The sequence below is a fragment of the Lagopus muta genome, chromosome 6 (genome assembly GCF_023343835.1).
Source record: "Lagopus muta isolate bLagMut1 chromosome 6, bLagMut1 primary, whole genome shotgun sequence".
In the NCBI taxonomy this organism is placed as follows: Eukaryota; Metazoa; Chordata; class Aves; order Galliformes; family Phasianidae; genus Lagopus; species Lagopus muta.
Window position 1 is genome coordinate 14,981,834 of NC_064438.1, and position 26,831 is coordinate 15,008,664.

Below are 26,831 nucleotides of genomic sequence, written 5' to 3' on the forward strand. Positions count from 1 at the left end.
GCTAAGGTATCTCTTCAGTTGCAAGTTGTTACTTTTACGAACAGATTGAGTAGACTGGAACAAAGTAGTTAACACTGAAATCACCCAACAAGGTGCAAGGGTGTTTCTCAAAGCAAAAAGTAAGAAAAGGAGCTCTCCTGCTTACAGTAAAAAAAGAGTATTGCTCTTACTCCAACTGTTGTTTGACTTCCTGAGTAGAAGTAAAATTTTAAGGCTACAAAAACATCTCTAGAATGTTGTTCACATGATTAATTAATTAGAAACTTATCAGATTTTCCTGTTATCTGTGTTTGAATTGGCAATGAGAATGGATAAATGCACTGCAAGTAGGCCTAAATCCATTTTTCTCATTTATAGTTTTGAGCAAGGATTCCTGTTCTACCTGGGGCGGAGGGCATTTTTCAACTTTTGATAAATATCAGTATGACTTCACTGGGACTTGCAACTATATCTTTGCAACTGTATGTGATGAATCCAGTCCAGACTTCAACATTCAGTTCCGCCGCGGGCTGGACAAAAAAATTGCGAGGATCATTATTGAACTGGGTCCTTCTGTCATCATTGTTGAGAAAGACAGCATTTCTGTCAGGAGCGTCGGGTAAGATTCTGAGCTGAAAGGGAGAAAATATGTCAAAAAAGCAAGAGGCAGTTTCGACAAAGTAGCCTACTTTGTGTCAAAATCGAATTAACAAAAAATTAACATAGAAATTAACACTAACTAACTAACTAACTAAACTTCTCCAACCAAAACAGTTCTCACATTGAAACTATGGTCTGCTAGGTGATACTGGTATGCTTACAATAGTTTAAATCTCCTCCACAAGTGCTGCTAAAGATTATACGCTTTAGAAGGTACTGAAAATTTTCAGTTCCTGCGTTATGCTTAAAGCTTATTTGATTTGAGACTTGGTAACTCTGAGCCCTCTGTACTAAAGGTAACACATCTAGTGTATAAGAGAAACTCTGAGGTATTCAAGAAACTGAGAAACACTGGAGGGGCTTACATTATCCAAGTATTATGATTTTCAGAAAACAGCTGTTTTACTGAGGAAATGAAACCAAAGTTTCCCATCCGTTCTATCTCAGTCATTCTCCAAAAGCCAAGATTGATCTGGTGTTGGTGTTGCTGATAGCTCTGTTTCAGGTGGAAGCTTGGCCTGGTTAACCATACAAGGTCCCACCTAAACAACATTTCTGTGATTGTATACATGTTTATTGAGCACTTAGAAAAATACCTCAGTTTTTTAATGTTGTTGCTTTACAGTGTTAAAATTCAGCTGCAAGGCTGAAAATTTCCTACAGTATTCCCTTTGTGAGTTTCTTTGACTTGTCAGTCTTTGTTCTTAGCAGTTGACAGGCTATATAGTCTGTAGTTCTTCAGGAGAACCAACATTACTTCTACTTACATAGACCATGCATTGTTTTCAAATGTATATCTTTGCCCTAATAAAACCAAATTAAGTGAAGATACAGAGTCCTACAAAAACAGTATCAGTAGTATAATACATGTAATCATATCTTGGTGATTCTTCCATGAAACAGCTGATACTGATTTCAGTATCTGCTGATACAGTAGGAACGTTAGTGCATCTCAAAATATTATAGTTACAAAGGAGAAAAATTCTACTTCATATTGCTATAAGTACTAAGATTGCAGTGTGTTTTATGTCTAAAAAAAAAGACAGCTAATACCCACATAACAGTGATATGAGAAGCTCAGTTTGTCTTCTCCCACCTTACAGTGTCATCAAGCTGCCTTATGCCAGCAATGGAATTCAAATAGCACCTTATGGGCGCAGTGTCCGCCTTGTTGCCAAGCTGATGGAGATGGAACTAGTAGTCATGTGGAACAATGAGGACTACCTCATGGTTAGTAAAACGTTCTCATGAAGCAGAAAATAAAACTCTCACTGACTTACTGGACTGACAGTTTTTAGATATAATTGGAGCTCTTTGGATGTGCTTACTGTTTGGGTATTTATTCTATTTCCTGTTTCATCTATTAACCTTCTTGCTTTTTATACCTACATGTTTCTTTAAATTCCAGCATTGGTTGTTATCTGAAGCAACTGATGTTGAGATCTATGGATGTTTTCTTGGACTCTATGCTTTCCTGAGGCTATTTCAGCAGCATAATACAATATATTCCAGCACATGCTATATTTTACATGCAGTCCAATTATTTCCTGCAATTTAAGATTTTCAGAATAACTTATTGATTGTAATCAGAAGCAATGTTACCAGTTCACTATCTAAAGCAATAAACAAATGAATAACCTTTCTCTGAAAGTAGATTTTCTTCTTGTAATGTTGAATTTCCTAAGAGAACAATCCTGAAATACATGCTTTGTCAACAAAGTTACAAAAGGAAACAGCAATTTTTTATTTCTATTTCTCCAGCTCCTTACAGTATTAGCCTCACTCAGTTAACTGCAAATCTCTTAGAACCTTGTTTTTTCATTGAATAAGAAGAAAAATCAGAACACTCACTACATGCTGATAAGGAAAGCAAGTTACTGATTTCAGAACTCTTCATCCAGTCAAGTCAATGATATTAATGAGAAGGAACTCCTTTAAATGGATTCTTGAAGTGAATTTGTTTGAGAAGTAGCACTGTGCAGATCATTTTAGTTAGGGTGATTCTTTTATATGTTTCCTTTGATTTTATTTTAGGTTTTGACTGAAAAAAAATACATGGGGAAGACCTGTGGAATGTGTGGAAATTATGATGGCTATGAACTAAATGACTTTGTGAGTGAAGGTAAGATCTAATGGCAGATCACATGGAAGGAGATCTAATCAAACAAAGTCAAGGCAGAATTTAATTCTTTAATTGCTGTGACTGTTCAGTTTTAGAGTTGAGTAGAGCAGCACTATATGTCACCAACAAACCTATCTGTCATACAATTATGCTATGCATAATTATTTGCTGTGGCAATAATGTTATAGGTTCCTCAAACAAGTGATAACATTTTAGAGTCAAGCAGTAAGAATCATGTTTTCTCACCTAACTTGCAGAACATCCAAGGTTTGTTCTTAGCAAGGTGCAGTGAGTGAGATGACTGCATTAGACAGAAGCAAGAACGAGGCTCTAATAAAAAAGAACACAGTGGACAAGAATATTAAAAAGTAGTTTGTTCAGTAAATATGAAACTTTGGAAAAAAAACTCATTGGTGCTGAGATTTTGGCATCAGCCCTATTTGTGATACAGGGAGTGCCCATCACTCTAACCAGGTCTATTGGAGTGGTATTCATGAGCAGTTAGAGCTCAGTGCCCATGGACCTCTTAAGAACACATCCTCTAGAGTTTTTTTTTATCTGATAACAATTCTGTATACCAAGGCCAATCCACTATGCAAACCAAATTGCACTAGGAATGATAGGAATGATTTGCTTCAGAAGCACACTGTTAATCTGAACTACAAGGCTAGTGTGAAAACACTAAATTGCACCATGAACTGATTCTGAAAATTATTTCAGAATAATTTTTCCAAATGCTATATTCTATACGCAGAAAGGAGCTTTGAAAAGAGCTTTCAATATTTTTTAGACCGCGATGAGTAAAACCATGTATGTAGGGGAAAACAAGAGTGCAGGATAGGATGAGGAAGCATGAATAATTATGGGTAACAACCCACAGATGATCAAGGTTGTAAAACTAAGTTTAACTGAACAGATTACAGGCAGAGGGCAAAATAACTAGTTGTTATCAGGAAACTAAGTTTAACAGCAACTTTTATAGTCAAGGAATAGAATCTGAATTTTACTCCATCACATCAACAATTAAATGAACCCATGTTTTTTTTTTCCTGACAAATTATAACCCTTCAATTTACAGGTAAATTACTGGATACATACAAGTTTGCTGCATTACAAAAAATGGATGATCCATCAGAGATCTGTCTGTCTGAGGAGATATCAATTCCTTCCATTCCTCACAAAAAATACGTAAGAAAGATCTTGAATTTTCTGCAGTGAGATAGACAAAGTAGAAGAGAGGCTATGGTTTCACAAATCCACTTTCAAGAAAATAGTTTTTAAAGTTGTATAACATGATACAAGAAAGAAGAGTTCTTTGCAACAAAATACATTTTGAAAAAGGCTCAGGTACTTTTGAATCAGGATTTGTGTCATTCATATAAATATACCAATAGCTCACAGCCTTCTGAAAATTGATGTAGGTCATCACAGGAAATTCATGGAGCTTTAATGAACTTGATATGAAACAACTAACAACCTGAAATTGTAAGCTGTACAAACTTGAAGACATTCAGAAAAACTTTCAATATACTGCCAGATAACAGCATTTACAATAGAGTCAGCCACTGTCTGTTGCTATCGCTTCCAGTCCTAGATGGAAAGAAAATCAACGTACCCGAAACATGATGCATCCATATTTACATGTTTGACCAAAGGCAGGCATTTAGTAGCATCAAAGAACAGAAGAGCTTCCATTTCTTAGAATCTGCAGATATAAGAATTAAATCATTCTTAGAATCATCTTGTTTCATCAGGGAAAGTCAAATCATAATTTCCACAGTGAATAGGCGTTTCTCTGGGTCCTGTGAGAAAGATTTGTGAAGAGACTTGTAAATATTACTTGTATTCACACTGAAAAAAAATATTTTGATCTGGTGGAGAATTTCTGTAGGCTGGGAGGTTTAAGTTCTTTACGTTCTCTTTGCTATGTTATACTTCAGTAGGCAACATTAAATATCAAATGCATGCCCAAAGGGAAATGCATGTTGATATATCAACATAGTGATATTTGTCCAGGAACACATCCCTCTCCCTAATGAATCACCATGAGATAACATATTCTCTCTCTGTGATGTTCTCAACCATTCACAGGGAGATTGATGGCACTAAAATAATGGCTACTGTTCAACTTATGAAGAAGTGGAACTCGTTCCATGCCTATTACTAAGCAAGGGAAAGAAAAAAGCCAACAAGAAAATCATAAATAGCAGAGATTTCCTTTTCTAGTTTTCAGATGAGGAAAATACTACTAGGATCATTTGTTTCCCTTTTTTATTTAGGCCGTGATCTGCTCTCAGCTGCTTAACCTGGTGTCACCAACCTGCAGTGTTCCAAAAGATGGGTTTGTCACTCGTTGTCAGCTTGACATGCAGGACTGCAGTGAGCCAGGACAAAAGAACTGTACTTGCTCTACACTGTCAGAGTATTCAAGGCAATGTGCTATGTCTCATCAAGTGGTGTTCAACTGGAGGACTGAAAACTTCTGCTGTAAGTTCAGATGTTTTATTCATATTAATTGCATTTAATCTCAGCCATGGGTAGTAAATTGATGAAAATGAAATGCTTCAATGGGAACATATTTCTTTTCATTCATAGAAAACTCAGTTAACTTGAAAAAATCTTTGAGATTGGCTACCATATAGATTTTAGCATAAAAGTAGTGAAATCCCTCTTCTAGTTTCAAGGCCTTGTATCATTTCACCCTACCTCCATCTCCATCTCTTGTGTTGTATTCTTCTGTTCTTTTCATCTTCATATGCACTGGAAATGCTCTTTTTTTTCTATTTACTGATGAAATTTTTTCATTCTTTCCTCATACATACTGAAAGCTTTCTCTTCTAATTCCCATTACTATCCCCAAATCTTTTCATTTACACTTCTTTCTAAAGTAATTTTTCTTCTTCTCCAACGTTACCCCTCTTACATAAATTGTTAACCCATTTTATTTTTTGGTTGGTTCTCAATTGATTTTAATCCTTCAAAAGAGTCAGTTTCTAGAAAATGCCCTGTGGAATTTATAAATATTAGTAAGGCACAATATGCACTCACAGAACTGTATTATTAATTCTTAATAATCACAGTGAAACAATAGCAAAGTCTTCTCCAAATCATAGCAGTTTTCATACTGAGTACTGAGGCAGGGTAAGAGACTATTTATGATAGTTTTCACAACATCTTTTCCATCCCCTGTTGTAGATGAGAGATTCTTCTATTTACGCTTTAAAAACCTTAACACTTTGCACTTCTGGTTGTTGCAGCCGTGGGGAAATGTTCTGCTAATCAAATCTACGAGGAATGTGGTTCTCCGTGTATTAAAACCTGCTCCAACCCTGAGTACAGCTGTTCCAGTCACTGTACCTATGGTTGCTTTTGTCCAGAAGGTATCATCTCTGTTTTCATCATATCCTTAATGATCCATAGAAATACTTCTGGTGTAGACCTAGTCAAGTGGAGTAGTATTCTTACACAATGAAACAGTGGTGCATTCCAGGGCATTGTGCTGCTAGAACTGCCATTTCTCATGTAACAAAACGCAACCAGTGTCACTATCATAAAAGACCCTTGGTTACTATTTGCTAGAAGGTAGTTGAGAAAGCATTTTCCTTACAGCTCCATAGCATGTGATGGGATAATTATAAGCTGCTTTCTTATATTTCTGTACTATAATGTAAATAGATTAAGATTTAATTCATTTCCTTTGCTAAACAAGTATCTATCCTTTTAGAGCACCAGCAAAAGGTAGTATACCTCTGAAAAGCTCTGCAATATTAGAAGAATTCTGTAAAACCCCTTTAGAATAGTTCAAGGCTAACATGCTTAGAAAAACTGTAATTAAAAAACCATTCTCATCCACCAGTTTTATGTTTGGCAGGAATGTTTCTTAATGACATCTGGTTTTGGAAAGAATGTAATTTATTAGTGCTAAGTAAATACTAAAATGTACTTCTGATTTTTGTCTTCTGTGGCAGGAACAGTTCTTGATGACATCTCAAAGAATCGCACATGTGTTCACCTTGAGCAGTGCCCATGTACACTGAATGGGGAAACATACGCTCCTGGTGATACAATGAAAGCAGCGTGTAGAACTTGGTGAGTAGCAACAGGTTCTTTAGAGGATGGCAAGCATCTTTTTCAAGTAACTTGACAATTTAGCCTAACTTTCCTGAGGGCAGCTAAAAATGTGTCATGTCGTCTCTGAGGTCACACTCTTTGAGTGCTAAAAAACAATACATTTTTAACTAAATTAACGTGTGCACATCTTATTTCTTGATTCATCTCATGTAGAAATACAAATGTTCTTTTAGATCACGCAAAGCAATAATTTTTTTTTTAATCTTTTCTAGTAAAATGAAGGTAAAATTAGAATAAAGCAAATATTTATAATTTCTTTCTGGCAGTCTCAGAAGACCAAATTACCAAATCAGTCCTGAAAACCATGTTTGAATTCTGTAACAGAAAATAACTACAGAAGACAATATTTTTTAAATTTTAGAAAGTATTATAGCTGTAGAATAATTGTATACTGTTAATTCGCTATCATCATTCTGATAAATAAAAAAATAACATAAACAGTCCTCAGAACTGTAACAGTGAACTCACTTTTTATGGATAATATGCTCAGCAGAGATTATGACAATCCATGGAAGAGTTCAGCAACTTCAAGAGGAACAACTTCAGCTCATGCACAAACACGCAGAAGATCAAAGCATGGAAGTTGAGGCAAAAAGTGATATTTTCCACCACTAAGAAGTAGTTGACATTTTAGAATGAAGGTGAAGACATTTCAGAACACTAGAAATAAAAGTAAACATTATATGTGTTACATTGTGTATAGTAACCAATTTACCAAGTTGATCAGCTGCAGGAAAACTCCCAGACAGGAGGATCAAATCATCTTTGCTGATAAATAATCACTTGGAATGAGAATAACCTTACACAGAATTTCTTGTTTTCCTCAGTAAATGTACAATGGGTCAATGGAACTGCAAAGAGTTGCCCTGCCCTGGAAGGTGCTCATTGGAAGGAGGCTCCTTTGTTACCACATTTGATTCTAGATCATACAGGTTTCATGGAGTTTGCACTTACATTCTTATGAAGGTAATTTCCTGAAATCTAGAAAGACACAAAATCAAATGGATGTATGTCTGTCTTCAATTTCCTCTTAGAACACAAGCTGAGGTCTTCCAATGCTATGCATTTATTTCACAAATAATTTTTACTCTAACAGACATGCATTTGCATTATTTTCCTCCAGAGTTCCAGCCTGCCACACAATGGAACCCTAATGGCTATTTATGAGAAGTCTGGTTATTCTCATTCTGAGACATCGCTTAGTGCTATAATTTACCTGTCTACAAAGGTGAGCATTCCCTCCACAGTTTCTATCCAGCTTTTCATTAATCAGGCTAGCAAAATAAATATTTTAAGTCTGAGCAGATAAAGCGTGGGAAATAGATACTATACTATACACAGTAAATATCTTTGTTGTCTTTTCAACTTACGAAGTTAGAAGTGCTGTGCAGAAGACTACAGCATTTTTGAAATGAAAACTGAAGACAGTATGGGAATGCAAGAAAAAGCTTGAATCAGTCTTTTCCTGTTATATAGGTCATTGAGAATATAGTTGCTTAAATTGAAGAAAATATAAATACCACCAGTACAAATGTTTACTTTGGATTCCATATCCTTTTCATACAGGACAAAATTGTGATTTCTCAGAATGAACTCCTTACTGATGATGATGAACTTAAGCGGCTACCTTACAAATCAGGTAAAGAAGTGAAAATATATGCACAGTCTAAATTATATATTATATATTATTATATATTATATATTATTATCTATATATATTATATATTATATTATATATCTATAATTGAATTATGTTACATAATATAATATATAATACTGTTTTATGTCATGAAATCCAACATCTTTAATCTCGCTATTGCTAGTAACAGTCAACAGGTTTTATAGGAAAATTATAATCTTTTCCAGTTCATCTGTCCCTTTGTGGAAACTTGAATGTGGAAGGAAAAGATGTGTAAACAGAGTGCTTAAACATTTGTATATACATTAAAATCACTACTTACACAGTATTCCTATGCTTGAATATCTCTGTTTTAAAATCTTCTTCTTCTTTTAGGAGACATCACTATTTTCAAACAATCCTCGATGTTCATTCAAATGCATACAGAATTTGGTCTGGAACTCATTGTTCAAACATCACCTGTGTTCCAGGCCTATGTTAAAGTCAGTTCACAATTCCAAGGCAGAACCCTAGGTAAGAAATCTAGTCTCCATGAAAAGGAGACAATTCAGAGAGTGTAATTTTGAAAGCTTAGTACTCATCCTACAAGACATAATTTTTTTTTATCTGGATTCAACAAAGGAAAACCAACAAAAATAGCTGCACTGGAAAACAGATAAGTTAAGAATTTCGTTTCTGTAATAACTTTAAAAATCATCAATGGAATTTGATAGGTGGCATTTTTGCATGTGAAATACAAAACTGTTGTTTAGAATTGGGCACACGTGAATCTTACGAAGTTCAAAGCCAAGTGCAAAGTCCTGCATCGGGGTCAAGGCAATCCCAAATATCAGTACAGACTGAATGACAAATAAATTGAGAGTAGCCCTGCAGAATAGGACTTAGGAATACTGTTGGATGAAAAACTCAACATGAGCCAGCAGTGTGCACTTGCAGTCCAGAAAGCCAATTGTATCCTGGGCTGCATCAAAAGAGCAGTGCTAGCAGGTCACCTCCCAGAGAGGAGGTGATTCTCCCCCACTACTCCTCTCTTAGGAGACCCTGCCTGAAGTACTACATCCAGGTTTGGGATCCTCAGCAGAAAAGAGATGCAGACATATTAGAGCAAGTTCAGAGGAAGGCCACTAAATTGGTGGCTAGAGCACCTTTCCTATGAAGAGAGGCTAATAGTATTGAGATTGTTTAGCCTAGAAAGAGAAGGGTGTTACTGCAGCCTTCCTGAACATAAAGGAGACCTACAAAAATATGAGGAGAGACTCATTGCCAGTGTGTGTAGTAATAGGACAAGGGTTAATGGTTTTAAACTAAAAGAGTAGATTTAGATTAGGCATTAGAAATAATTAATTACTCTGAAGATAGTTAGGATACTGAGGCAGGTTTCTCAGAGAGACTGTGCATATCTCCTCCCTGAAAGTGTTTAAGTTTAGGTTCAATGTGACTTTGAGTAACTTTATCTAGAGAAAGATATCCCAGCCCATGGAAGGGGGATTGGAACTAGATGATCTTTGAAGACTCCTTCCAATCCAAACCATTCTATGACTCTGATCTCTTTTTTGTATGCCTTTTTCAGTGTGTGTTGTGAAGGGCAGTGAAGGGCCAATTAATTATCCTGTGTGATCACTACATCTTGGAGCACATAGAGTTTTGAATACAAAGCAAATTCACTGTACATACAGTGAGTCATTCATGAATACAAAAACTTCTCAGCTTATAAGTATCAGACAGAGGCATCTATTTTTACTGTGCAGCAACTTTAAATGCAAAGGCATATCCTGTATTTTAGTTATCTATTGGGAATTAGAGATGCTTTGGACATTAAAAATGTCTAAACGTATACTCTTGATATACAGATTTATACACAAAAGAAAAGACCCAGCTTCAAAATATTTCACATCTTTTATCTAATTTGTGACCACTGAAAATGCATTTTTCTCCAGAAGTAGGACATAAAAATTTTGTGTGAATGGATATCATTGAATACAAGTGGATAATCTTAACCTCAGAAGGCAGAGAGAAGCTCAGTGACTGCACACATAATTAAGATTCTCTGGCTGTTTGACCTATTCATATTCATTGACACTCCATCTGAAACTTCTAACACAATTTTCTTACTATTGTAAAAGAATGAAATATAGACCATTGTGTATATTTTTTAATGTTCATCACTCGCATTTCTGATATTATTAGGTTTGTGTGGTAATTACAATGGAGACACTACAGATGACTTCATGACTAGTATGGATATCACTGAAGGAACAGCTTCCCTATTTGTAGATTCCTGGAGGGCAGGAAATTGCCTTCCTGCTATGGAGAGAGAGACTGACCCTTGTGCTTTGAGTCAGCTGAACAGTAAGTAGATGATCCTGTTGTAACTGATCTCTGCTGCTAGCTTCATCTGCCACTTCCATAAGTCCAAAGAGTATTGAGAGAACCACAGACTGAGATGACCGAATTGACTGAAAATCACAAATTCAGTCACCAAGATATTTCTCATTTCTAGAGTATACATCTAGTGAAAATTTATCGGATCCCATATTAGAGGTCTGGGATTAAAGTGATGAATGAGAACTTTCACTGATTTTTCCAATGAAACTGTAATTTCTGTGGATGTCTTAGAATGTCAGCAGTGATGCAACGGAAATCCAGGTCCCTACAGCTATCAGTATTAAAAGGTGCCCAAATGAGCTATTAGAACTATGATATTGTCTTGCAAGACATATTAAGTTGTCCTTTTACTTGATCCATCATTGCCAACATCTCAGCTAGAATAGTGTGTATAATTTTGCTTTTAGAAAACAAAATTACAGTTTGACAAAAGCAGTACCAGCTATAGGGAGAGAGCTCTGAGAAGGCTGGAAAGAATATCCTGTGGTCTAGAATTTGTGACCAATTGTGAAATGGGACAAATGCACTAAAAGGGAGAATTCAACTGGAAGAAAAATGAATGGAGATTTAGTAGTCCCCAGATCTGCTAAAATGGAAATAGTAGCGCCCTCCACACCACTGTTAGAAAGGATAAAATACAATCTGAAATACATTCAGTTTTTCTATTAGATACATTTTCTAATTATGGGCGTAATACTGCTTATAATGACTTGATGGTTTAACTTTATGATCTTGAAGGTTTTCTCCAATCTAAACAATTTTATGATAATGAAGCATTCAAACAGATTGCCCGGAATGTTAAGAAATCTCTATTATTGGAGGTCTTCAGCAATAGTTAGTCAGATGTTAGTCAATGCTAATGTAAGCATTTGTGGTATTTCTTTGACAGGCTTGTAAACTAAACAAGCCTTTGAGATCTCTTCCAAGCCTCTAATTTCACAATTGGCAGAGCAAAATCTCCTCCTAATTTTCACTGCTATTTTATGTTCATGACTTTGTTTTACTTAGAAATATCTGCTGAGACTCATTGCTCCATTCTAACGAAGAAGGGTACAGTGTTTGAGAAATGCCATGCTGTGGTAAACCCTACTCCTTTCTACAAGGTAGGAAATTAAGATAGATGGAATACAGAGGAAGCACAAAGATAGACTAGACTGAGCTCATATACAGTACGCCTTTCATTTGGATCAGCAATGCATAGAAGCTAAGAAACAAGCATGTTCTTTTTAAATAAACCTCCACTATAATGGAAGTCTACTTGGCCTTATGCTACCAATCCTATCCCTAGAATTCCATAGACCATGCTTTCAGACATATCATTTGACTTTGGGGTGGTCTTATGCAAAGCCAAGAGATGGACTCCATGATCCCCGTGGGTCCCTTCCAATTCAGATTTTTTTATAATTCTAAGAATGAGAAAATATTTTTGTTCATGCTGCAATTTTCCTTTTCAGAAATGTTAACTATGCAAAATATTAGCTTTCCCTGCTGCATGATTGAATTTCTTATATTTGCCAATCTCCATAAAATATTTTGAAAATTAAAAATGGAAAGCATTGAATAAACTAAACATTTTCAGTACTAAGCATATTTTACTATCTATCAGGAAATTAATCCGATCATTTTCATCTGTTTTAGTTATGCAGAACTATGTATTTTGCTTCACTTACCTCAGTACTGTTCAGTATGTTTAGTACTTCCAAATGCCTGCTCCCAGTAACAGTGTGTTGTGTTGGGTTTCAGAGATGCGTCTACCAAGCCTGTAATTATGAAGAGACCTTTCCTTATATTTGCTCTGCTCTGGGATCATATGCACGAACATGCAGTGCAATGGGTTTAATCCTTGAGAACTGGAGAAACAGTATGGACAATTGCAGTAAGTAATTCAACCAATGCATTTCTGCTACAGATCTACTAGAAAACGCCCAGATTTGCTTCACCTGTTATAAAAACTGAACAAGAATGAGACAATATTTTATAACAACATTAGCCATTAGAAAATAACTACTTATTACTTGAGAAGACCAACTAGCAGGTATAAATGCCACATTCACATGAACTGATGGCTTTTAGAATTGTGTAAAAATATTTCTGCATAGTTTCCCCCGGTATTATTTCATTCCAAGATATACAAAGAGGCAATAAGATGTTATATAACCTTCAAAAACTTCCAAGCAGCCATATTAAGATTTGCTCTGAAATATTGTTTACTACAGCTCCACATCCTCAGGAAAAAAAAAGCAATAGCTAGCCTTAAGTATTGAAGTTATGGACAGAATATATGCAGTACATTACTGTGAGCCCAGTTATCTTTCATAGGGAAAAAGACAAGGGAATGAAGTTCAACATACGCTCTCCTCTTGTTTTACAGCCATTACTTGTACTGGCAATCAAACATTCAGCTACAACACTCAGGCATGTGAAAGGACATGCTTGTCACTCTCCAACCCAACCCTGGAATGTCACCCAACTGACATCCCAATTGAAGGCTGCCATTGTCCTAAGGGGATGTATCTGAACCACAAGAATGAATGCGTTCGTAAATCCCATTGTCCCTGCTATTTAGAAGATAGGAAGTACATCTTACCTGATCAGTCAACAATGACTGGTGGCATAACCTGGTATGTGTATCTACCTGGTAGGTGGATTTAAAGGTGAACAAATATGAAATGAAGAAGTGTCTTCAAGTGTCTCTGCTGTGGGCTAACCACAGTAGGAAGCTGAGCATCACACAGCCTCTCACTCACTCTTCCTCAGCAGGATGAGGAAGACGGAAGGGCAAAAGCAAGAAAATTCGTGGGTGACTATAAAGACAGTTTAATAACTTTCTTTGTTTTTAATATGTAAAAATAAACTTTCTTAATAAGCAGAGTGGTGAGCACAAAGCAAAATAAGGATTCATTTACTGCTTCTCAGCAGGCAGATATTTAGCCATTTCCAGGAGAGCAGGGCTTTTTCTGATTACTTGAGAAGATAAGTGCTGTAACACCAAGTGACTACCATTTTTCTTCTTTCTCCCAGATGTGTTGCTGAGCACAATGTCATGTGGTATGGAAAGGTCTTTTGGGGTCAGATGCCCCAGCTGTGGCTCCTTCCAACTTCTTACGCATCTCCAGCTTACTTGCTGGTGGGGCGGCATGAGAAGAAAAGGCAGCTTTGAGATTATTCAACAACAGCCAAAACATTTGTTTATCAATGCTATCTTGATCAAAAATCCAAAATATTTCACTGTGTAACCCATGAAGAAAATTAACTGCCTCCTAACTAAAACCAGTGCAGTCTCCATTATTTTAATAGCAAAAAAATGTTAAGATCTTTTTGCCACTTCCTAAAGTACAAAAGTTCTTAAACAGAAAACATCTGACTAACCTTATGCTTGGAAACTTTAAGGAAAAAATTAGAAAATAATTGGTAAAATGTTATTATTCCTAGTTGAGGGTAGTAGGAGATTTTGCTAATCTTATCTGTACAGTTGTATGCAAATACCAAGATTGCCCAACCTTCACTTTTCAAAACAGTGTTTCTGTACACTACTAATACTAAAGAGAGGCAAGTTGATTCACATTCCATTTTGAAGCAACATAGATGAAGCACTTCCAGTGATGAAAAACAAGAAGTAATTTTGCTGAAAACCTAAATTTATTTCTTAGGAGAGAATTGCATCAAAATTCCTTTTTTTTTTTTTTTTTTTTTTTCTCCTCCAGCTACTGTGTTAATGGGAGGCTAAGTTGCACTGGCAAACTTCAAAATCCTGCAGGTATGAGTCTGATATGGCTTACTTTGAAATATATTCTTTTCCACTATAAAATTGTTACTTCAAAATCTCCCATGTTTGTTTTTTCCCTTTCTCATAGAAAGCTGCAAAGCGCCTAAGAAATATATATCATGTTCTGACAGCTTGGAAAACAAGTATGGAGCTGCATGTGCCCCTACTTGTCAAATGCTGGCTACTGGAATTGAATGTGTAAGTTTCACAGCCCTGTGATATTAATCCTCTAGGAGAGGAAGAACTTGAGAATCTTGGGAAGAATTCAGTTTCTTCTAGTGAAATGAGAGGAGATATTTCTTCTAACATGATATGATCAATCACCAGTCTTTTTTCCACAGTGTGGACAATAATAAAGTACACACATTTAAAAAGCGAACAAAGGAATTGAATTAAATGAATTACAAAATTAAAAATCCACTAAATATTTTAAAATATGTGATTATCACCTCTGGCTCAAGTAATCCATAAGTTGCATGTCACTAGAAACCCATAGAACATGTAGTATATGCTTTCTGTTCCATTCTTTCCAAAGTATCTGCTGTTGATGATTGTGGAGTGCAGGAGACCTAAGTTAGGTGGGTCTATCTCTGTAGAGTTTTCTTTCCCTTTTATACTAAGGAAACAGAGACTGACTGAAAGAACTGTAATATCATAGGGTACCTTGATAGTAAAGAAGCTTATACTGTGCTCTGTTTGTCTGAAAGATTGTTAGCAATGAGAGACATTTCTCAGAGTTTTCAAGTATGTTTAGTATCTCACACAGTAGGTATATCTTGTAACTTCAGTGAAAGTAATTAAATTGATTAGTATATTAGCATAAGGAAAATCATAACATTGAAATCAAATAAAAAATAGAACTGATTATAGATTCACCCTTAATGTGAGTCACACACAAAATAGAATGCATCTTACATCCCTTTTCATTCTGTAATCTGTTGGTCTTTACCAGATTCCTACTAAATGTGAATCAGGCTGTGTCTGTGCTGATGGGCTATATGAAAATCTTGATGGCAGGTGTGTTCCAGCTGAAGAGTGTCCTTGTGAATATGGAGGCCTTTCATATAGAAAAGGTGAACAGATCCAAACTGAATGTGAAATCTGGTAAGAGTCAAACCATTTTCCACTGCTGAATCTCAGTTTCACTAATTTGTGCAGGTATATAACAAAGGTGTTTAGTTGACAGGAAAGTAGGAAGTGGCAAAAGCTGAAAGATGAACAGAAGGAATACAGTGACAAACCATAGAGGTGGTAAATAGAGGCTAAAACTTGCCAGTATGTTTGTATAAATGAGTCTGACAATAAATAAGTACAAACGAAAGAGTCATGATCTACTAGTCAGCTGTATGAGCTTTGGGGATATTTATGCCACCTCTGTATCCAGGGAACAAGGGCATCCATTAGGGACTTTAACTGTAAACTGCATAAGGTCAAAAATTATCAACTCCACCTAAATAAAGATGAGGGCAATCTTCCTTCCTTTCTGTAGATAAAAACAGCTTCCCAGAAAGATTACTTGCATCTCTTCAGCTGCATTCTCAGAGCACTTTGTTCAATTTCTGTTTTTTAATGTATTAAAAACACCAGCACCCAAAGCATCATAACTGTGACATCTGTTCTCATCAGCAACTGAAACAAACAAGCTTATATTCTTTCTTCAATGGAAAAGAAAGCAAAAGAGACTTAACATATTTACTTCATAATGAATTTTCTCAGTAATCCATAATTTTTATTTATGGTTCTTATATTAAATGTTACTTGGTCACAGTGTGCACCAGACTATTAAATGAATGTCATATCTATAAAACTGTATGCATGTAAAAAGAAATAAGGTGGTATTTCTTTAGAATCTAATTATGGTTTCTCTTTGCACTCTCAGCACTTGCAGAAAAGGCAAATGGAAATGTGTTCAGAAATCAAGATGTTCCTCAACATGTAATCTGTATGGAGAAGGCCATATCACCACTTTTGATGGACAGCGTTTTGTGTTTGATGGCAACTGTGAATACATATTAGCTATGGTAATCTGCATCTTACTGATGCTTTTGGCTGTATCTTAGTATCAAGTACCTTGTTTTAAAAGGCTGATGAAAATATCCTGGGATGCACTATATCCAATAAAGCACTTTGAATCTCAATAAGCACAAGAAGTGTGCTTATTTTCTACATATATACAAGTTTAAAATAAAAAATGTTTAGTTCACAAAATGAAATTTTTAATGTGCGTGCAACCAATTTTAGATTAAATAACACTTAAAGTCATTGATGTGTACACCTTCGGTACCAGTCAACTGTGTCTTTCAGTGATGTCAGTTTGTCTACTGAATCAGAGGTCATCACTGTTACTTCCCAAAACAGTGACTGTGATTCAGAACTGGTAACTGTGATTCAGAAGTAACTTTTTCACTTCTGACTACAAATATGTGGTTTCTACGAGGAATAGAATGGCTCAGCTACCTAAACCATATAATATCCTAGGATCTATCTATTAATAGCAAGCAGTGGATTTTAAGACATTCACAGATGGACTATCTCTCATATGAGAGTAAATAAAGATGGCCTGCTGTACTGAAAGGCAGAATCACAGTCATGACGCATTTGAGCTTTCTATACTTTCTCGTGCTTCTAAGTTGAGAGACTTCAGACACAGAGTCTATTAAATCTTTATGCATGTGTTTTTATCTTTTTAGGACGGCTGCAATGTTAATAGACCTCTTTCCTCTTTTAAAATTGTTACTGAGAATGTCATTTGTGGGAAATCAGGGGTTACATGCTCTAGATCCATCAGCATTTACCTTGGGGTAAGATCCTCATTTTACTGTTACTCCACAGAATAGCCATTTAAGGCCATACTTGTTTTACTTCTGGACACTTCAGGTATGTCTTGCATGTGAAATTATGTGCTTAGCCTAGAGCTTCAGTTTTAGTAGGGAACTTTAGTAGGTGTATTTTTTTATCAGTTCTCATGTCAGTGTTTTAGTCCTTCAGCCTCTTCCCTTAGAAGTCATTAAATTTTTAACTTTACCCACCCTGTCAAAAGACAGTTATTTTTTCTCCCAAGCTCAAGAAAGCAGCAGAATAAAACTGAGGAATTCTTATCACGGATGATCTACAAAACTACACCAAATTTCTCTTAGTCTGGATAGTACTTGCCAATTCAAAATATTTCCAGATCTCTACTATCCTACTACGTGACGTGTATCTGTGAAATTACAGCAGTGATCAGTAATCCCTGTTTTCACTGCTGTCTGACAGCTTCCAAAATTAGTTAACTTTTGCAGTTCTCAGCTATATTTGAACACTAATGCACAGTATTATCTTCTCACCTTGGAGTCTTTCATTGTAATCAGAGAGTAGTTTATGGACAGCTGAGTTTTTACCCCAATGAACAGTCACTACAAGCAGTACACATTTGCCATTTTACTGTGTAGTGGCACTTTTAGCTCATCAGTGCTGCACTTAGGATCTAGTTTCTAGTGCGTACACCCCCATGCAAACCTTTCTACTGATTCTCTAGACATTGAAACACTATGGTATGATGTGAGTTACGTTTTTAAGTACACATGAGAGCAGGAGAGAGTAAGTAGAAGAGCCCAAGTGATACACTGACTTTCTCTGCAACTTTTCTGTTATTTCTAAGAATACATGAAGATAAACCTCCTCTGCTCTGCTGGATGCAGATGGCTGGCTGGCTGTAATATATGCATAAAATGTGATCAGAGTTCTAGTATACCAAACAATGAGACTAAAACAATAAATTTTTAAATATTTCCTATGAAGATTTGCATTTAAATAAAAAAATTCCAAAGGAAATAAAAGCCAATCATTTTAAGATAAGATGACAATCCAAGGAAACTCGCTTACCTTTTAAGATCTTCATCACTGCTGACAGTAAGTTATTCTGAAGTTTCTGGCTACTGTAAAAAATGAGAAGATTTTCTATAGCAGTACAGTATCTGATTTGCAACAGTGATTTATGGAAAGTCAAAAAAAAAATACTGAAACTTGATAATTTATAACATGCGCACAACTTTTCTTCCAGAACTTGACTATTATACTGCGAGATGAAACCTTCTCTATTTCTGGGAAAAATCTTCAAGTGAGGTATAATGTGAAAAAGAATGCCCTCCACCTGATGTTTGATATCATTATCCCAGGAAAATATAACATGACTCTTGTATGGAATAAGCACATGAACTTCTTCATCAAGATCTCCAGGGAAACACAGGTATTGCAGAATAACTTCTTCAGTAAACTATACTTCAATTCGCATTGACCTGCTAGTTGAATGATGTTTGTCTTCACTCTGCATGATGGCAAAGGTTAGTAGCAATTCATTTTCTATTCATTATCTCCAAAACAGCAGATATTTTCACTAAAGGCTGATTTTTGTGATTATCCTTTGGCATTAGAAGAATTTTTTGAGCTAAGATTTTATATTTTATGCAACAACTGCATGTTTTGATTGAATTTGGTCTCTAAATTATGACAACTTACATTTGAGATGAGAAACACATCCACTGATGAACAGGACCTCCTGCACAATTTGCAAAGAGCGTGTGAGAGAGTATTTGTAGATCACAGTCACTACTAAAGTAGGAAAAAATGCCAGTAATTGAAAGGGAATGAAAGTAATAGTAATCAACTGACAGTGCTTTCATTTTATCCAGGAAACTATCTGTGGTTTGTGCGGAAACTATAATGGCAATATGAAAGATGATTTTGAAACCCGAAGCAAGTATGTGGCATCAAATGAACTGGAATTTGTGAATTCTTGGAAGGAGAATCCTCTCTGTGGGGATGTATACTTTGTAGTGGACCCCTGCAGCAAGAACCCTTATCGTAAAGCTTGGGCAGAGAAGACATGTTCCATCATCAACAGTCAAGTCTTTTCTGCCTGTCACAATAAGGTAAGAATTAGTTAGGTCTTCTCTTTAAGTCATGTATCAATCCTCATAAGCCATGTATTGTAACTCGTGTATCATGAGATTTATCAGAACCAGTCTTTCTGAAGGAAGATCTGCATTTTCAGGAATTGACCACAAGTGATAAATACAGCTGATACTGCAGTGGTCATGCATAGCCGTGGAAGTTGTAGCACTGGTGAATTTTAGGTACTTCTGCCTGAATGGATGTGGGTTTTTGTGGTTTGTTTGTTTGTTTGTTTTTTAATTTCTTTTTTAACTGATTAAATGTATGTTCAGTATGAATTTAGACATACATATCTGGAAAAACCTCATGAACTTCTATTATTAGTTGGAAAATATCTACATTCTTGTTAAAAAGAGTTCTTTGAAGTTTGATTGTTTTGACAGGTGTTCAGTGGAAATACTAGTTACTCTTACTTCAATGGAACAGATTCTCTTGACTTTCTCATATGCCAAAAGGGACCTATAAAAAACATCTTCTGAAAAAATAGGCACTAAAGAATTCAGAAAATTCATTACTTCATTTTCCAATACAGGTGAATCGTATGCCCTATTATGAGGCCTGTGTCCGAGACTCATGTGGTTGTGACATTGGAGGTGATTGTGAATGCATGTGTGATGCCATTGCAGTGTATGCAATGGCCTGTTTAGATAAGGGAATCTGCATCGACTGGAGGACTCCTGAGTTTTGCCGTAAGTTTCTTTAAGATTTCCTAAAGGCAGTTTAAGAGACAATTATTGCTAATGTGAGTATAGTATTATAGCAACACAAGAAATGGCTTATATATGCACCTCCTGTGTTTCATTGTCTTTATGGACAAATAGGTGACTTCAGTCACCTGAGTTTTGGACGCTGTACTTTTTCTTTGCTCTAAACAAACAAAATGTTATGTCTGTTTGTACCGTGGAATGATGAGAAAGAAAATGAAGTAACCACAGAAGGCATTTTATTTTTTTCTGCTGTCAGTGTATGATGAACAGTCAGTTTGTAAGCAGAAAAAATATGAAATTGTAAAAAACTGTTGTTTTTGGCTGCAATGAATTCATCTTCTGTGTGAATGTCAAGGGAATAAGGACAGCTGTGTTGGCTAGAACACTGTGAAACAGGAAAATATCAGTGTGTCCCAACACCATACATAGAGGAAAAGAGAGAGTAAGGGTGTTATAAATCAATGCTGAAGTTGTCATCTTTGATAGTTTCTTTTCAGTATTCACTGTATTATGTATTAAAATTATGGAAAATCCTGCACAGTTAACTCACAAAAAAAGAAACTGACTTATATCACTAAAGCAAATTTCAATTTGCACATCATACTGAAAGTTCCAGTGGCAATTTTTTTTACTCAAGCTGCTGATAAATTTTGTCTTCCCTTCAGTCCTTTGAAAACAACGTTCTCTCTTTGAAAAATTCTGACCTTTCTCCTGGTTTTGCCATTTCTAGCTGTCTACTGTGAGTATTACAATTCTCACAGAAAAACAGGAAGTGGGGATGCTTATTCCTACGGCTCCAGTGTCAACTGCACCTGGCATTACAGGCCTTGTAATTGTCCAAATCAATACTACAAATATATGAACATTGAAGGTAATAAGCTATACTATTTCAAACCACAAAGCAATAACATAATTATTTTCCATGGTGTTTTTTTTTTCCATATCACAGTTAGTAATGTTTTCACAGATGTTACCTTTAAAGCAGTTTTGCTTTCTTTACCTTACCTCTAATGCTTTAAATGCATAATTTGTTCAGTACCTGTACTACACCTGGCTTTATATTGAACTCAGGTTATCACAAAGATAAATCCTCTGACCTGTGCTAATTAAAACTACCTCTCCTTGAGTAAGAAAAGGTCTGAAGAGAACAGTATGATTTCTGTTAGAAAAACAAATATAATTGGAGAACTCCACAAAATTTACTACATATGCAGTTCCTTCTGAGGATCACACTGGAGATGCTTACCTGAATGTATGAAGTTACAATCAATACAATTTCTTAGTAATAGAAATTTAAGATTTTGGATTATACATAGTATAGGGTAAACACTGTACTCTGAGGAATGTAAAAAGAATTTATCTTTCCTTTTCTTCAGGCTGTTACAACTGCTCTCATGATGAATATTTTGATTATGAGAAAGAAAAATGCATGCCATGTGGTAAGTAGAGACCTGTATGCTCATCCTTTTTCTTTACAGTAACTAAAACCTTTGAGTGTTGACAAAGAAGATATTTTCCCTAGTTACTTCTCAGTTAATGATTAGCATTCATCCCTGTATAACTTTTCTTCAAGATAATCTTATTGTTGTACTACTGGTATGTAAAACTAGTATACTTAACTTAGCAATTCCCTTTAAGTTCTGTGGGTTTTTAGAATTATTTAACTTAAGATTTATTACCGTGCGGTGTCCTACTCTGAAAACCTTTCATAGTAAATAATGTTGTGGATGGCCTCCCACTACACAATTTGGATTTCCATGAAGATGTAAAATTAACAAAAAAAAAAAACCACCCTCAATTACAGTTGTTTATTTCATTTAACAGAATTCTTACTTGTGAAACCAGAATTTCAGCTACTGATCTTATTTACAGATAAAAAAACATTTCCATTATCCCTAGAAAGTGAAGTGCCCTTAAACAGAAATATGCTCATGTTGATTTGTATTAAGAGCTGTATTAAGTTCTTCATTATTTTTTAAGTAGTTTCATGTGAAGCTTATCACCAATATATGTAGAAACAAGCATTTTCAGGTTTATCACACTAATTAGCACAATCCTTTGAAAAGACCTAATTTTTCTTCCTATCTGAAATTTGCTTTATTTGGAATATTCTTAATATGCTTCCAACTAAAAATGTAACCTGTTCTACTTCTATGTCACAGGAGATGAAAGTATTAGTGCTACTCCAGAAACTTCTTCACCTTCAACAGGTTAGTTTAAGCAGTTGATTGAACAAGTACTTACACACTGGTGTGTGTCCTGATCCTTGTTTCTGAGATAAGAAGTACCCTTTTTTTGCTTGATATAATGGTATCACCAGTTTTGAATGTGTAAGATGCAATAACAAAAAGTCAGTATCATAATTATCACAAAAAAATTCCCAGAAATATTTGTGTACACCGAGGCACAATTTCATTAGTAATGAAATTTTTTTTAGTGAGTATGGATTTCTGTCTTCTCCCTCTAACACAAAATCACACAAAATGTTCACTACAATTTTAAATGGTGATTGGCTTTATAACACTTAACAGTTTAGGAAGCTGGTCTTGGAAGTGCATGACCATGTACATCAAGCTCCAGTAGCCTGATCCAGGAAAGGAGCGTGTATTTACTGATCTTTGTTAGAAATTACATTACTTTCATTAATGAAAATGAGAAAGGAGGAAGGTAAAGAGGTGGTTTTATGAATAAAGCTCCTGCAAGAATTCCTATTCAACATATTCACTGCAAATAACAATAAAGGAATAGATCAATGAATTTTCTTAAATATTTGAAATTAAGGTAGGAATTATTTTCAATTGTTACTACTGGTAGTAGTTTTTCATTCTAAAAATAATTTTCAAATTTCTATAGGAATATTTTAATGGATTATGAAGAATTATTTCTTATCCTCTGATTTTGATTTTTTTTCCTCTTAGTAACAGCAATGCAGCCTAAAGCAACAGGAATCTCTACTGCAGTCACATTATCCACAGCTACCCAATCAATATCACCTAGTACTTCTCCTGCATCTACTGTACCAACGGAGACCAGAAATCTCACTGTAACCTCAAAAATCACAGTCCCAAGAACTTCTTCATCATCACCTCTTGTCACAATGAAGTCAACAACTGGTAAGTTATTGTATTACTGTCTAAAACAAATTACATCAAACACATTCTATATAGAGTTGAGCTATCATTACGCTAGGAAGGCATTGCAAGCTGTCTCAACATCCAAGCAAGAGACTGCAGATTAGAAGGTAGGTAAAGTAGGCTTCCAGAAAGCAGTTTAAACCAAAAACGTTCAGAAGTATGGATGGAAAGTGTGTGGAAAGAGAAAGAGAAAGGATATAGATGACATGTTAGAAATGCAACTCAAATAACTTGTTGTGACTCATCTGAGAAGAATGTTAGAAGTGAGCAGTGAGCCAGCTCAGCTAAAATTGGATTTATTAGTTCAGTTTCAACCTCCATTACACAGCTGGTTCAGTTACACAGTCATGTTCAAATAGCACCCAGTCTCAAAAATCCAAATAATAACATAAGCAGGCTTCAAGGCAAAATCACAGAGGTATCAGTGCAGTGACTATTCTAGGATCCTGCTCTCAGCAGGATGGCTTCTCCAGCATTAATTATTTTCCGATTATATGATTTGTGGATACTCATAATGGCATGCATCTTTCCACCAACATGCACTCCAACTAAAAAGCCATTCTGGACCCAGGCTATCAGAAGAAAACAGAGGTAAAAAGAGGTCCCACTTTGCAAAACAAGAACTGGTACAAGGAAGGTCCTACAGTATGATGTTATTTAATTTTGTAATATGGATTGTAGAAGGCTAATTCAGAATATAAGGTTAGCCAGTGACACTGTTATTTGGGCAAAGCCTATAGAGGCTTTTGCTAATAAGTGACAACAAAGCTAACTTTTAGAAATATTATACGAAGAATGATTATAGGAAATCACAGGAAATAATAGAAAAAGATGTACAAAATGAGAACAAAGAAAAATATGAGGTAAGAGAAAACAAGTACAGGTAGGAAAAGGTGCCGTTTAGATTAGGAGAACATAAATACAATGATTTAATGTTTTGACATGCAAAACATTAAAAAGATCCAGGGCAAAAAACTATGTCTTGTGAACATGGGCAGCTTTTTCATGTTTTGTCTATTTTAATTATTACATAAATTGATTACTCACATGATATTCCTTACCTTTTACTCCAAAAGAACATACAACATCAATTTTTACTATGCCAAGCATGACCTCTACAGTAACTACACCTTCCATAACTACCTCAGCGAAAGGAACCATCTTCACTGAACCAAAATCTACAACTACTGCCTCAGTAACCATTGTTTCAACAGAGACAGAAAAAACAAGGTTCACTACACCACTCTTAGAGACTACTGTCAAAGAAGAAATGACAACCATCTCAATACCTTATACTACATCTCAGATTGCAACTTTCAGCAAGCCTGAACTAACAACAGTAGGTAAGCGTAAAAAAAACAAAACCATTCATTCTTACTAGATGTTTTAAAAGTGCAAATTAGTGAGAAAGGAAAATGGTGACTGATGAATTGTAATAAAAATGAAAACTTCAGCGTCCTGCCAATGCAGCGAGCATTGCACATCTGAATAAGATCTTAAAACCAACATTTCTCTCAGAGGCCTTTCTCTATCTATTCACTTCCTCCAAGGAAGTAGATTAAGGTAAAAATCTTTCTGTACTTTAAAGTGAGTTTTCAAAGACAAACACACAGATGTGCATTCTCCTTAGACAACTTCTCCAAAAAATATAAATCCTGTCTGTCACAAAGGAAATGGCATTTTGAGAAGTCAAGTATGCCATATGTCAACTATGACAGCTTCTTCTATTGCTGTACGCCTAGCTTAGCAACTGAGACCAGAGGCTGGGACAGCATGCAGGGAGAAGTCAGCTGTGAGAAGGCACCTGCACACTATCTCCCAGTCCAAACATCTCTCACCCATACTGTTGGGGTGCATACATTCAGGTCTCCTTCTGCCAACAGTATTGGCTTAGTCTGAGAAAGCATCACAACCCACTTTTATTAGGTACCTTCCCAGACATTGAGCATTACTGAATATCCATTTTTCCTTACATTGGAGAGAGTGAGGGAAATCAAGCAACCACTCTGCACCACCAAGTTTCAGTAGGTGACTAAGAATGATCTGAAAGCTGTCATTGGCCTGTGACTCTGTTTTACTTACCTAGCTTTTTCTTGGGATGCCCATGCCCAGCTTGGAGTGCCTTTAAGGGAGATGCACAAATCTGGAGAGGTTGTTCTTCTTCCCTCAGGAGGTCCAGGAAGAGGCATAGGGTGCTGAACTGGCCCAGTTCTTACCCCATATTTCTGTGGAGAAGCAGAAAAGGGAATGTGAAGGCAGAAGACCCTGGTCTGTTTTTCCTTTCTGCTCAGCAAGACTGAGTGAGATCCAGGCCTGCCTTTTGTGCCCCATCCCCAGCCCTTGTATTCTGCCTAGAATCTTTACATTCCCTCCACCTTCCTTTCTTGTTCTGCCACCTTCAATTGACTTGTGCCTTCCTTCCAGTAGCTGTAACCCACAAAAGACCAACCATGCCACACACTGTACCACATCTCATCACACAGAAGACCACCCCAGTGACACTGTCCAGCAGCACCTCTAAGACCTTTGTCTCCACAGGGGCCAGCACTGCCAGCAGTCCAGAAGTTCCACTGACAAGGATATCTGTGAGCCCCACCTCTTTACCTGCCACCACAGCTGTATCTGTTTCTTTCCCCTCATCTCCATCCTCAACACGGCTGAGACCATCACATCCAGGTAAGGCTCCCTTTTGCTCCGATTCATGCTGCCACCTGCTCCTTCAAGCTCCCACCCTTCTCTTCTGAGTGTCGTGTTACACAAGTTTCACTTTTGATATTCATTTTCTATTCCTATTCCTCTTGCCATACCACTCAAACTCAGGCAGTCACATTGCCCCTAATGACGTCCTTCTCCCTTGCTGCTTCAGGCATTTGACTCTGGGGCACAGAGCTTTATCACCCTACAGTCTTGTTTGAGTTTCTGCCCAACAACTAGCAGGTGAAGACCAGTTTACACACAGGCCCTCCTCTTGTAGCAGTGCTGTAAGAGAGCGGGGGGGAATAAAAGGCAGTGAGAGTGGAAGATTACAATTCTAGGATAGTTTTTGGTGAGAGAGAGAATACAAGTATGTTTTCCATACAGAGGATGCCTGGGCCCTGACACAGCAATGGCAAACTTGGGCCAACAAATGCTGCCTCCTTGCTGTGCAGATAAAGAAACCAGGTGCTGATCCTCGGTGCAAAAATATCACCAATGGATGGGTGGGCAAGAAGATGCTCAAACTCCAGGGTGCATTACCCCCACACAGACCTGTAATGCTCCACATGCCCAGGTCTTCATGGTATTGACCAGGACAGTCTCCCTTCAGAAGATGCCACAACATGCTTCACACAGGATTCTTCCCAAGACTCAACCATCGTTTTTTCTCATCACTTTC

The 26,831-nt window shown here is 36.3% G+C and overlaps 1 protein-coding gene across 1 annotated transcript in view; it reads left to right on the forward strand.

Annotated features, from left to right (window-relative positions):
• Positions 1-26,831, forward strand: part of MUC6 (mucin 6, oligomeric mucus/gel-forming) — a 38,887-nt gene that overhangs the window by 7,133 nt on the left and 4,923 nt on the right. Inside the window, exons 3-30 of the mRNA XM_048948243.1 lie at positions 358-598; positions 1,743-1,869; positions 2,674-2,761; positions 3,840-3,949; positions 5,041-5,248; positions 6,019-6,141; positions 6,730-6,850; positions 7,720-7,858; positions 8,016-8,120; positions 8,459-8,531; positions 8,907-9,044; positions 10,719-10,880; positions 11,925-12,019; positions 12,660-12,792; positions 13,288-13,537; positions 14,621-14,673; positions 14,771-14,880; positions 15,635-15,786; positions 16,562-16,703; positions 17,373-17,483; positions 18,725-18,910; positions 19,353-19,592; positions 20,147-20,303; positions 21,052-21,192; positions 21,698-21,760; positions 23,246-23,434; positions 24,532-24,798; positions 25,994-26,131. Of these exons, the coding sequence (XP_048804200.1) occupies positions 358-598; positions 1,743-1,869; positions 2,674-2,761; positions 3,840-3,949; positions 5,041-5,248; positions 6,019-6,141; positions 6,730-6,850; positions 7,720-7,858; positions 8,016-8,120; positions 8,459-8,531; positions 8,907-9,044; positions 10,719-10,880; positions 11,925-12,019; positions 12,660-12,792; positions 13,288-13,537; positions 14,621-14,673; positions 14,771-14,880; positions 15,635-15,786; positions 16,562-16,703; positions 17,373-17,483; positions 18,725-18,910; positions 19,353-19,592; positions 20,147-20,303; positions 21,052-21,192; positions 21,698-21,760; positions 23,246-23,434; positions 24,532-24,798; positions 25,994-26,131 (4,062 nt within the window). The remainder of the gene's footprint in view (positions 1-357; positions 599-1,742; positions 1,870-2,673; positions 2,762-3,839; positions 3,950-5,040; positions 5,249-6,018; positions 6,142-6,729; positions 6,851-7,719; positions 7,859-8,015; positions 8,121-8,458; positions 8,532-8,906; positions 9,045-10,718; positions 10,881-11,924; positions 12,020-12,659; positions 12,793-13,287; positions 13,538-14,620; positions 14,674-14,770; positions 14,881-15,634; positions 15,787-16,561; positions 16,704-17,372; positions 17,484-18,724; positions 18,911-19,352; positions 19,593-20,146; positions 20,304-21,051; positions 21,193-21,697; positions 21,761-23,245; positions 23,435-24,531; positions 24,799-25,993; positions 26,132-26,831) is intronic.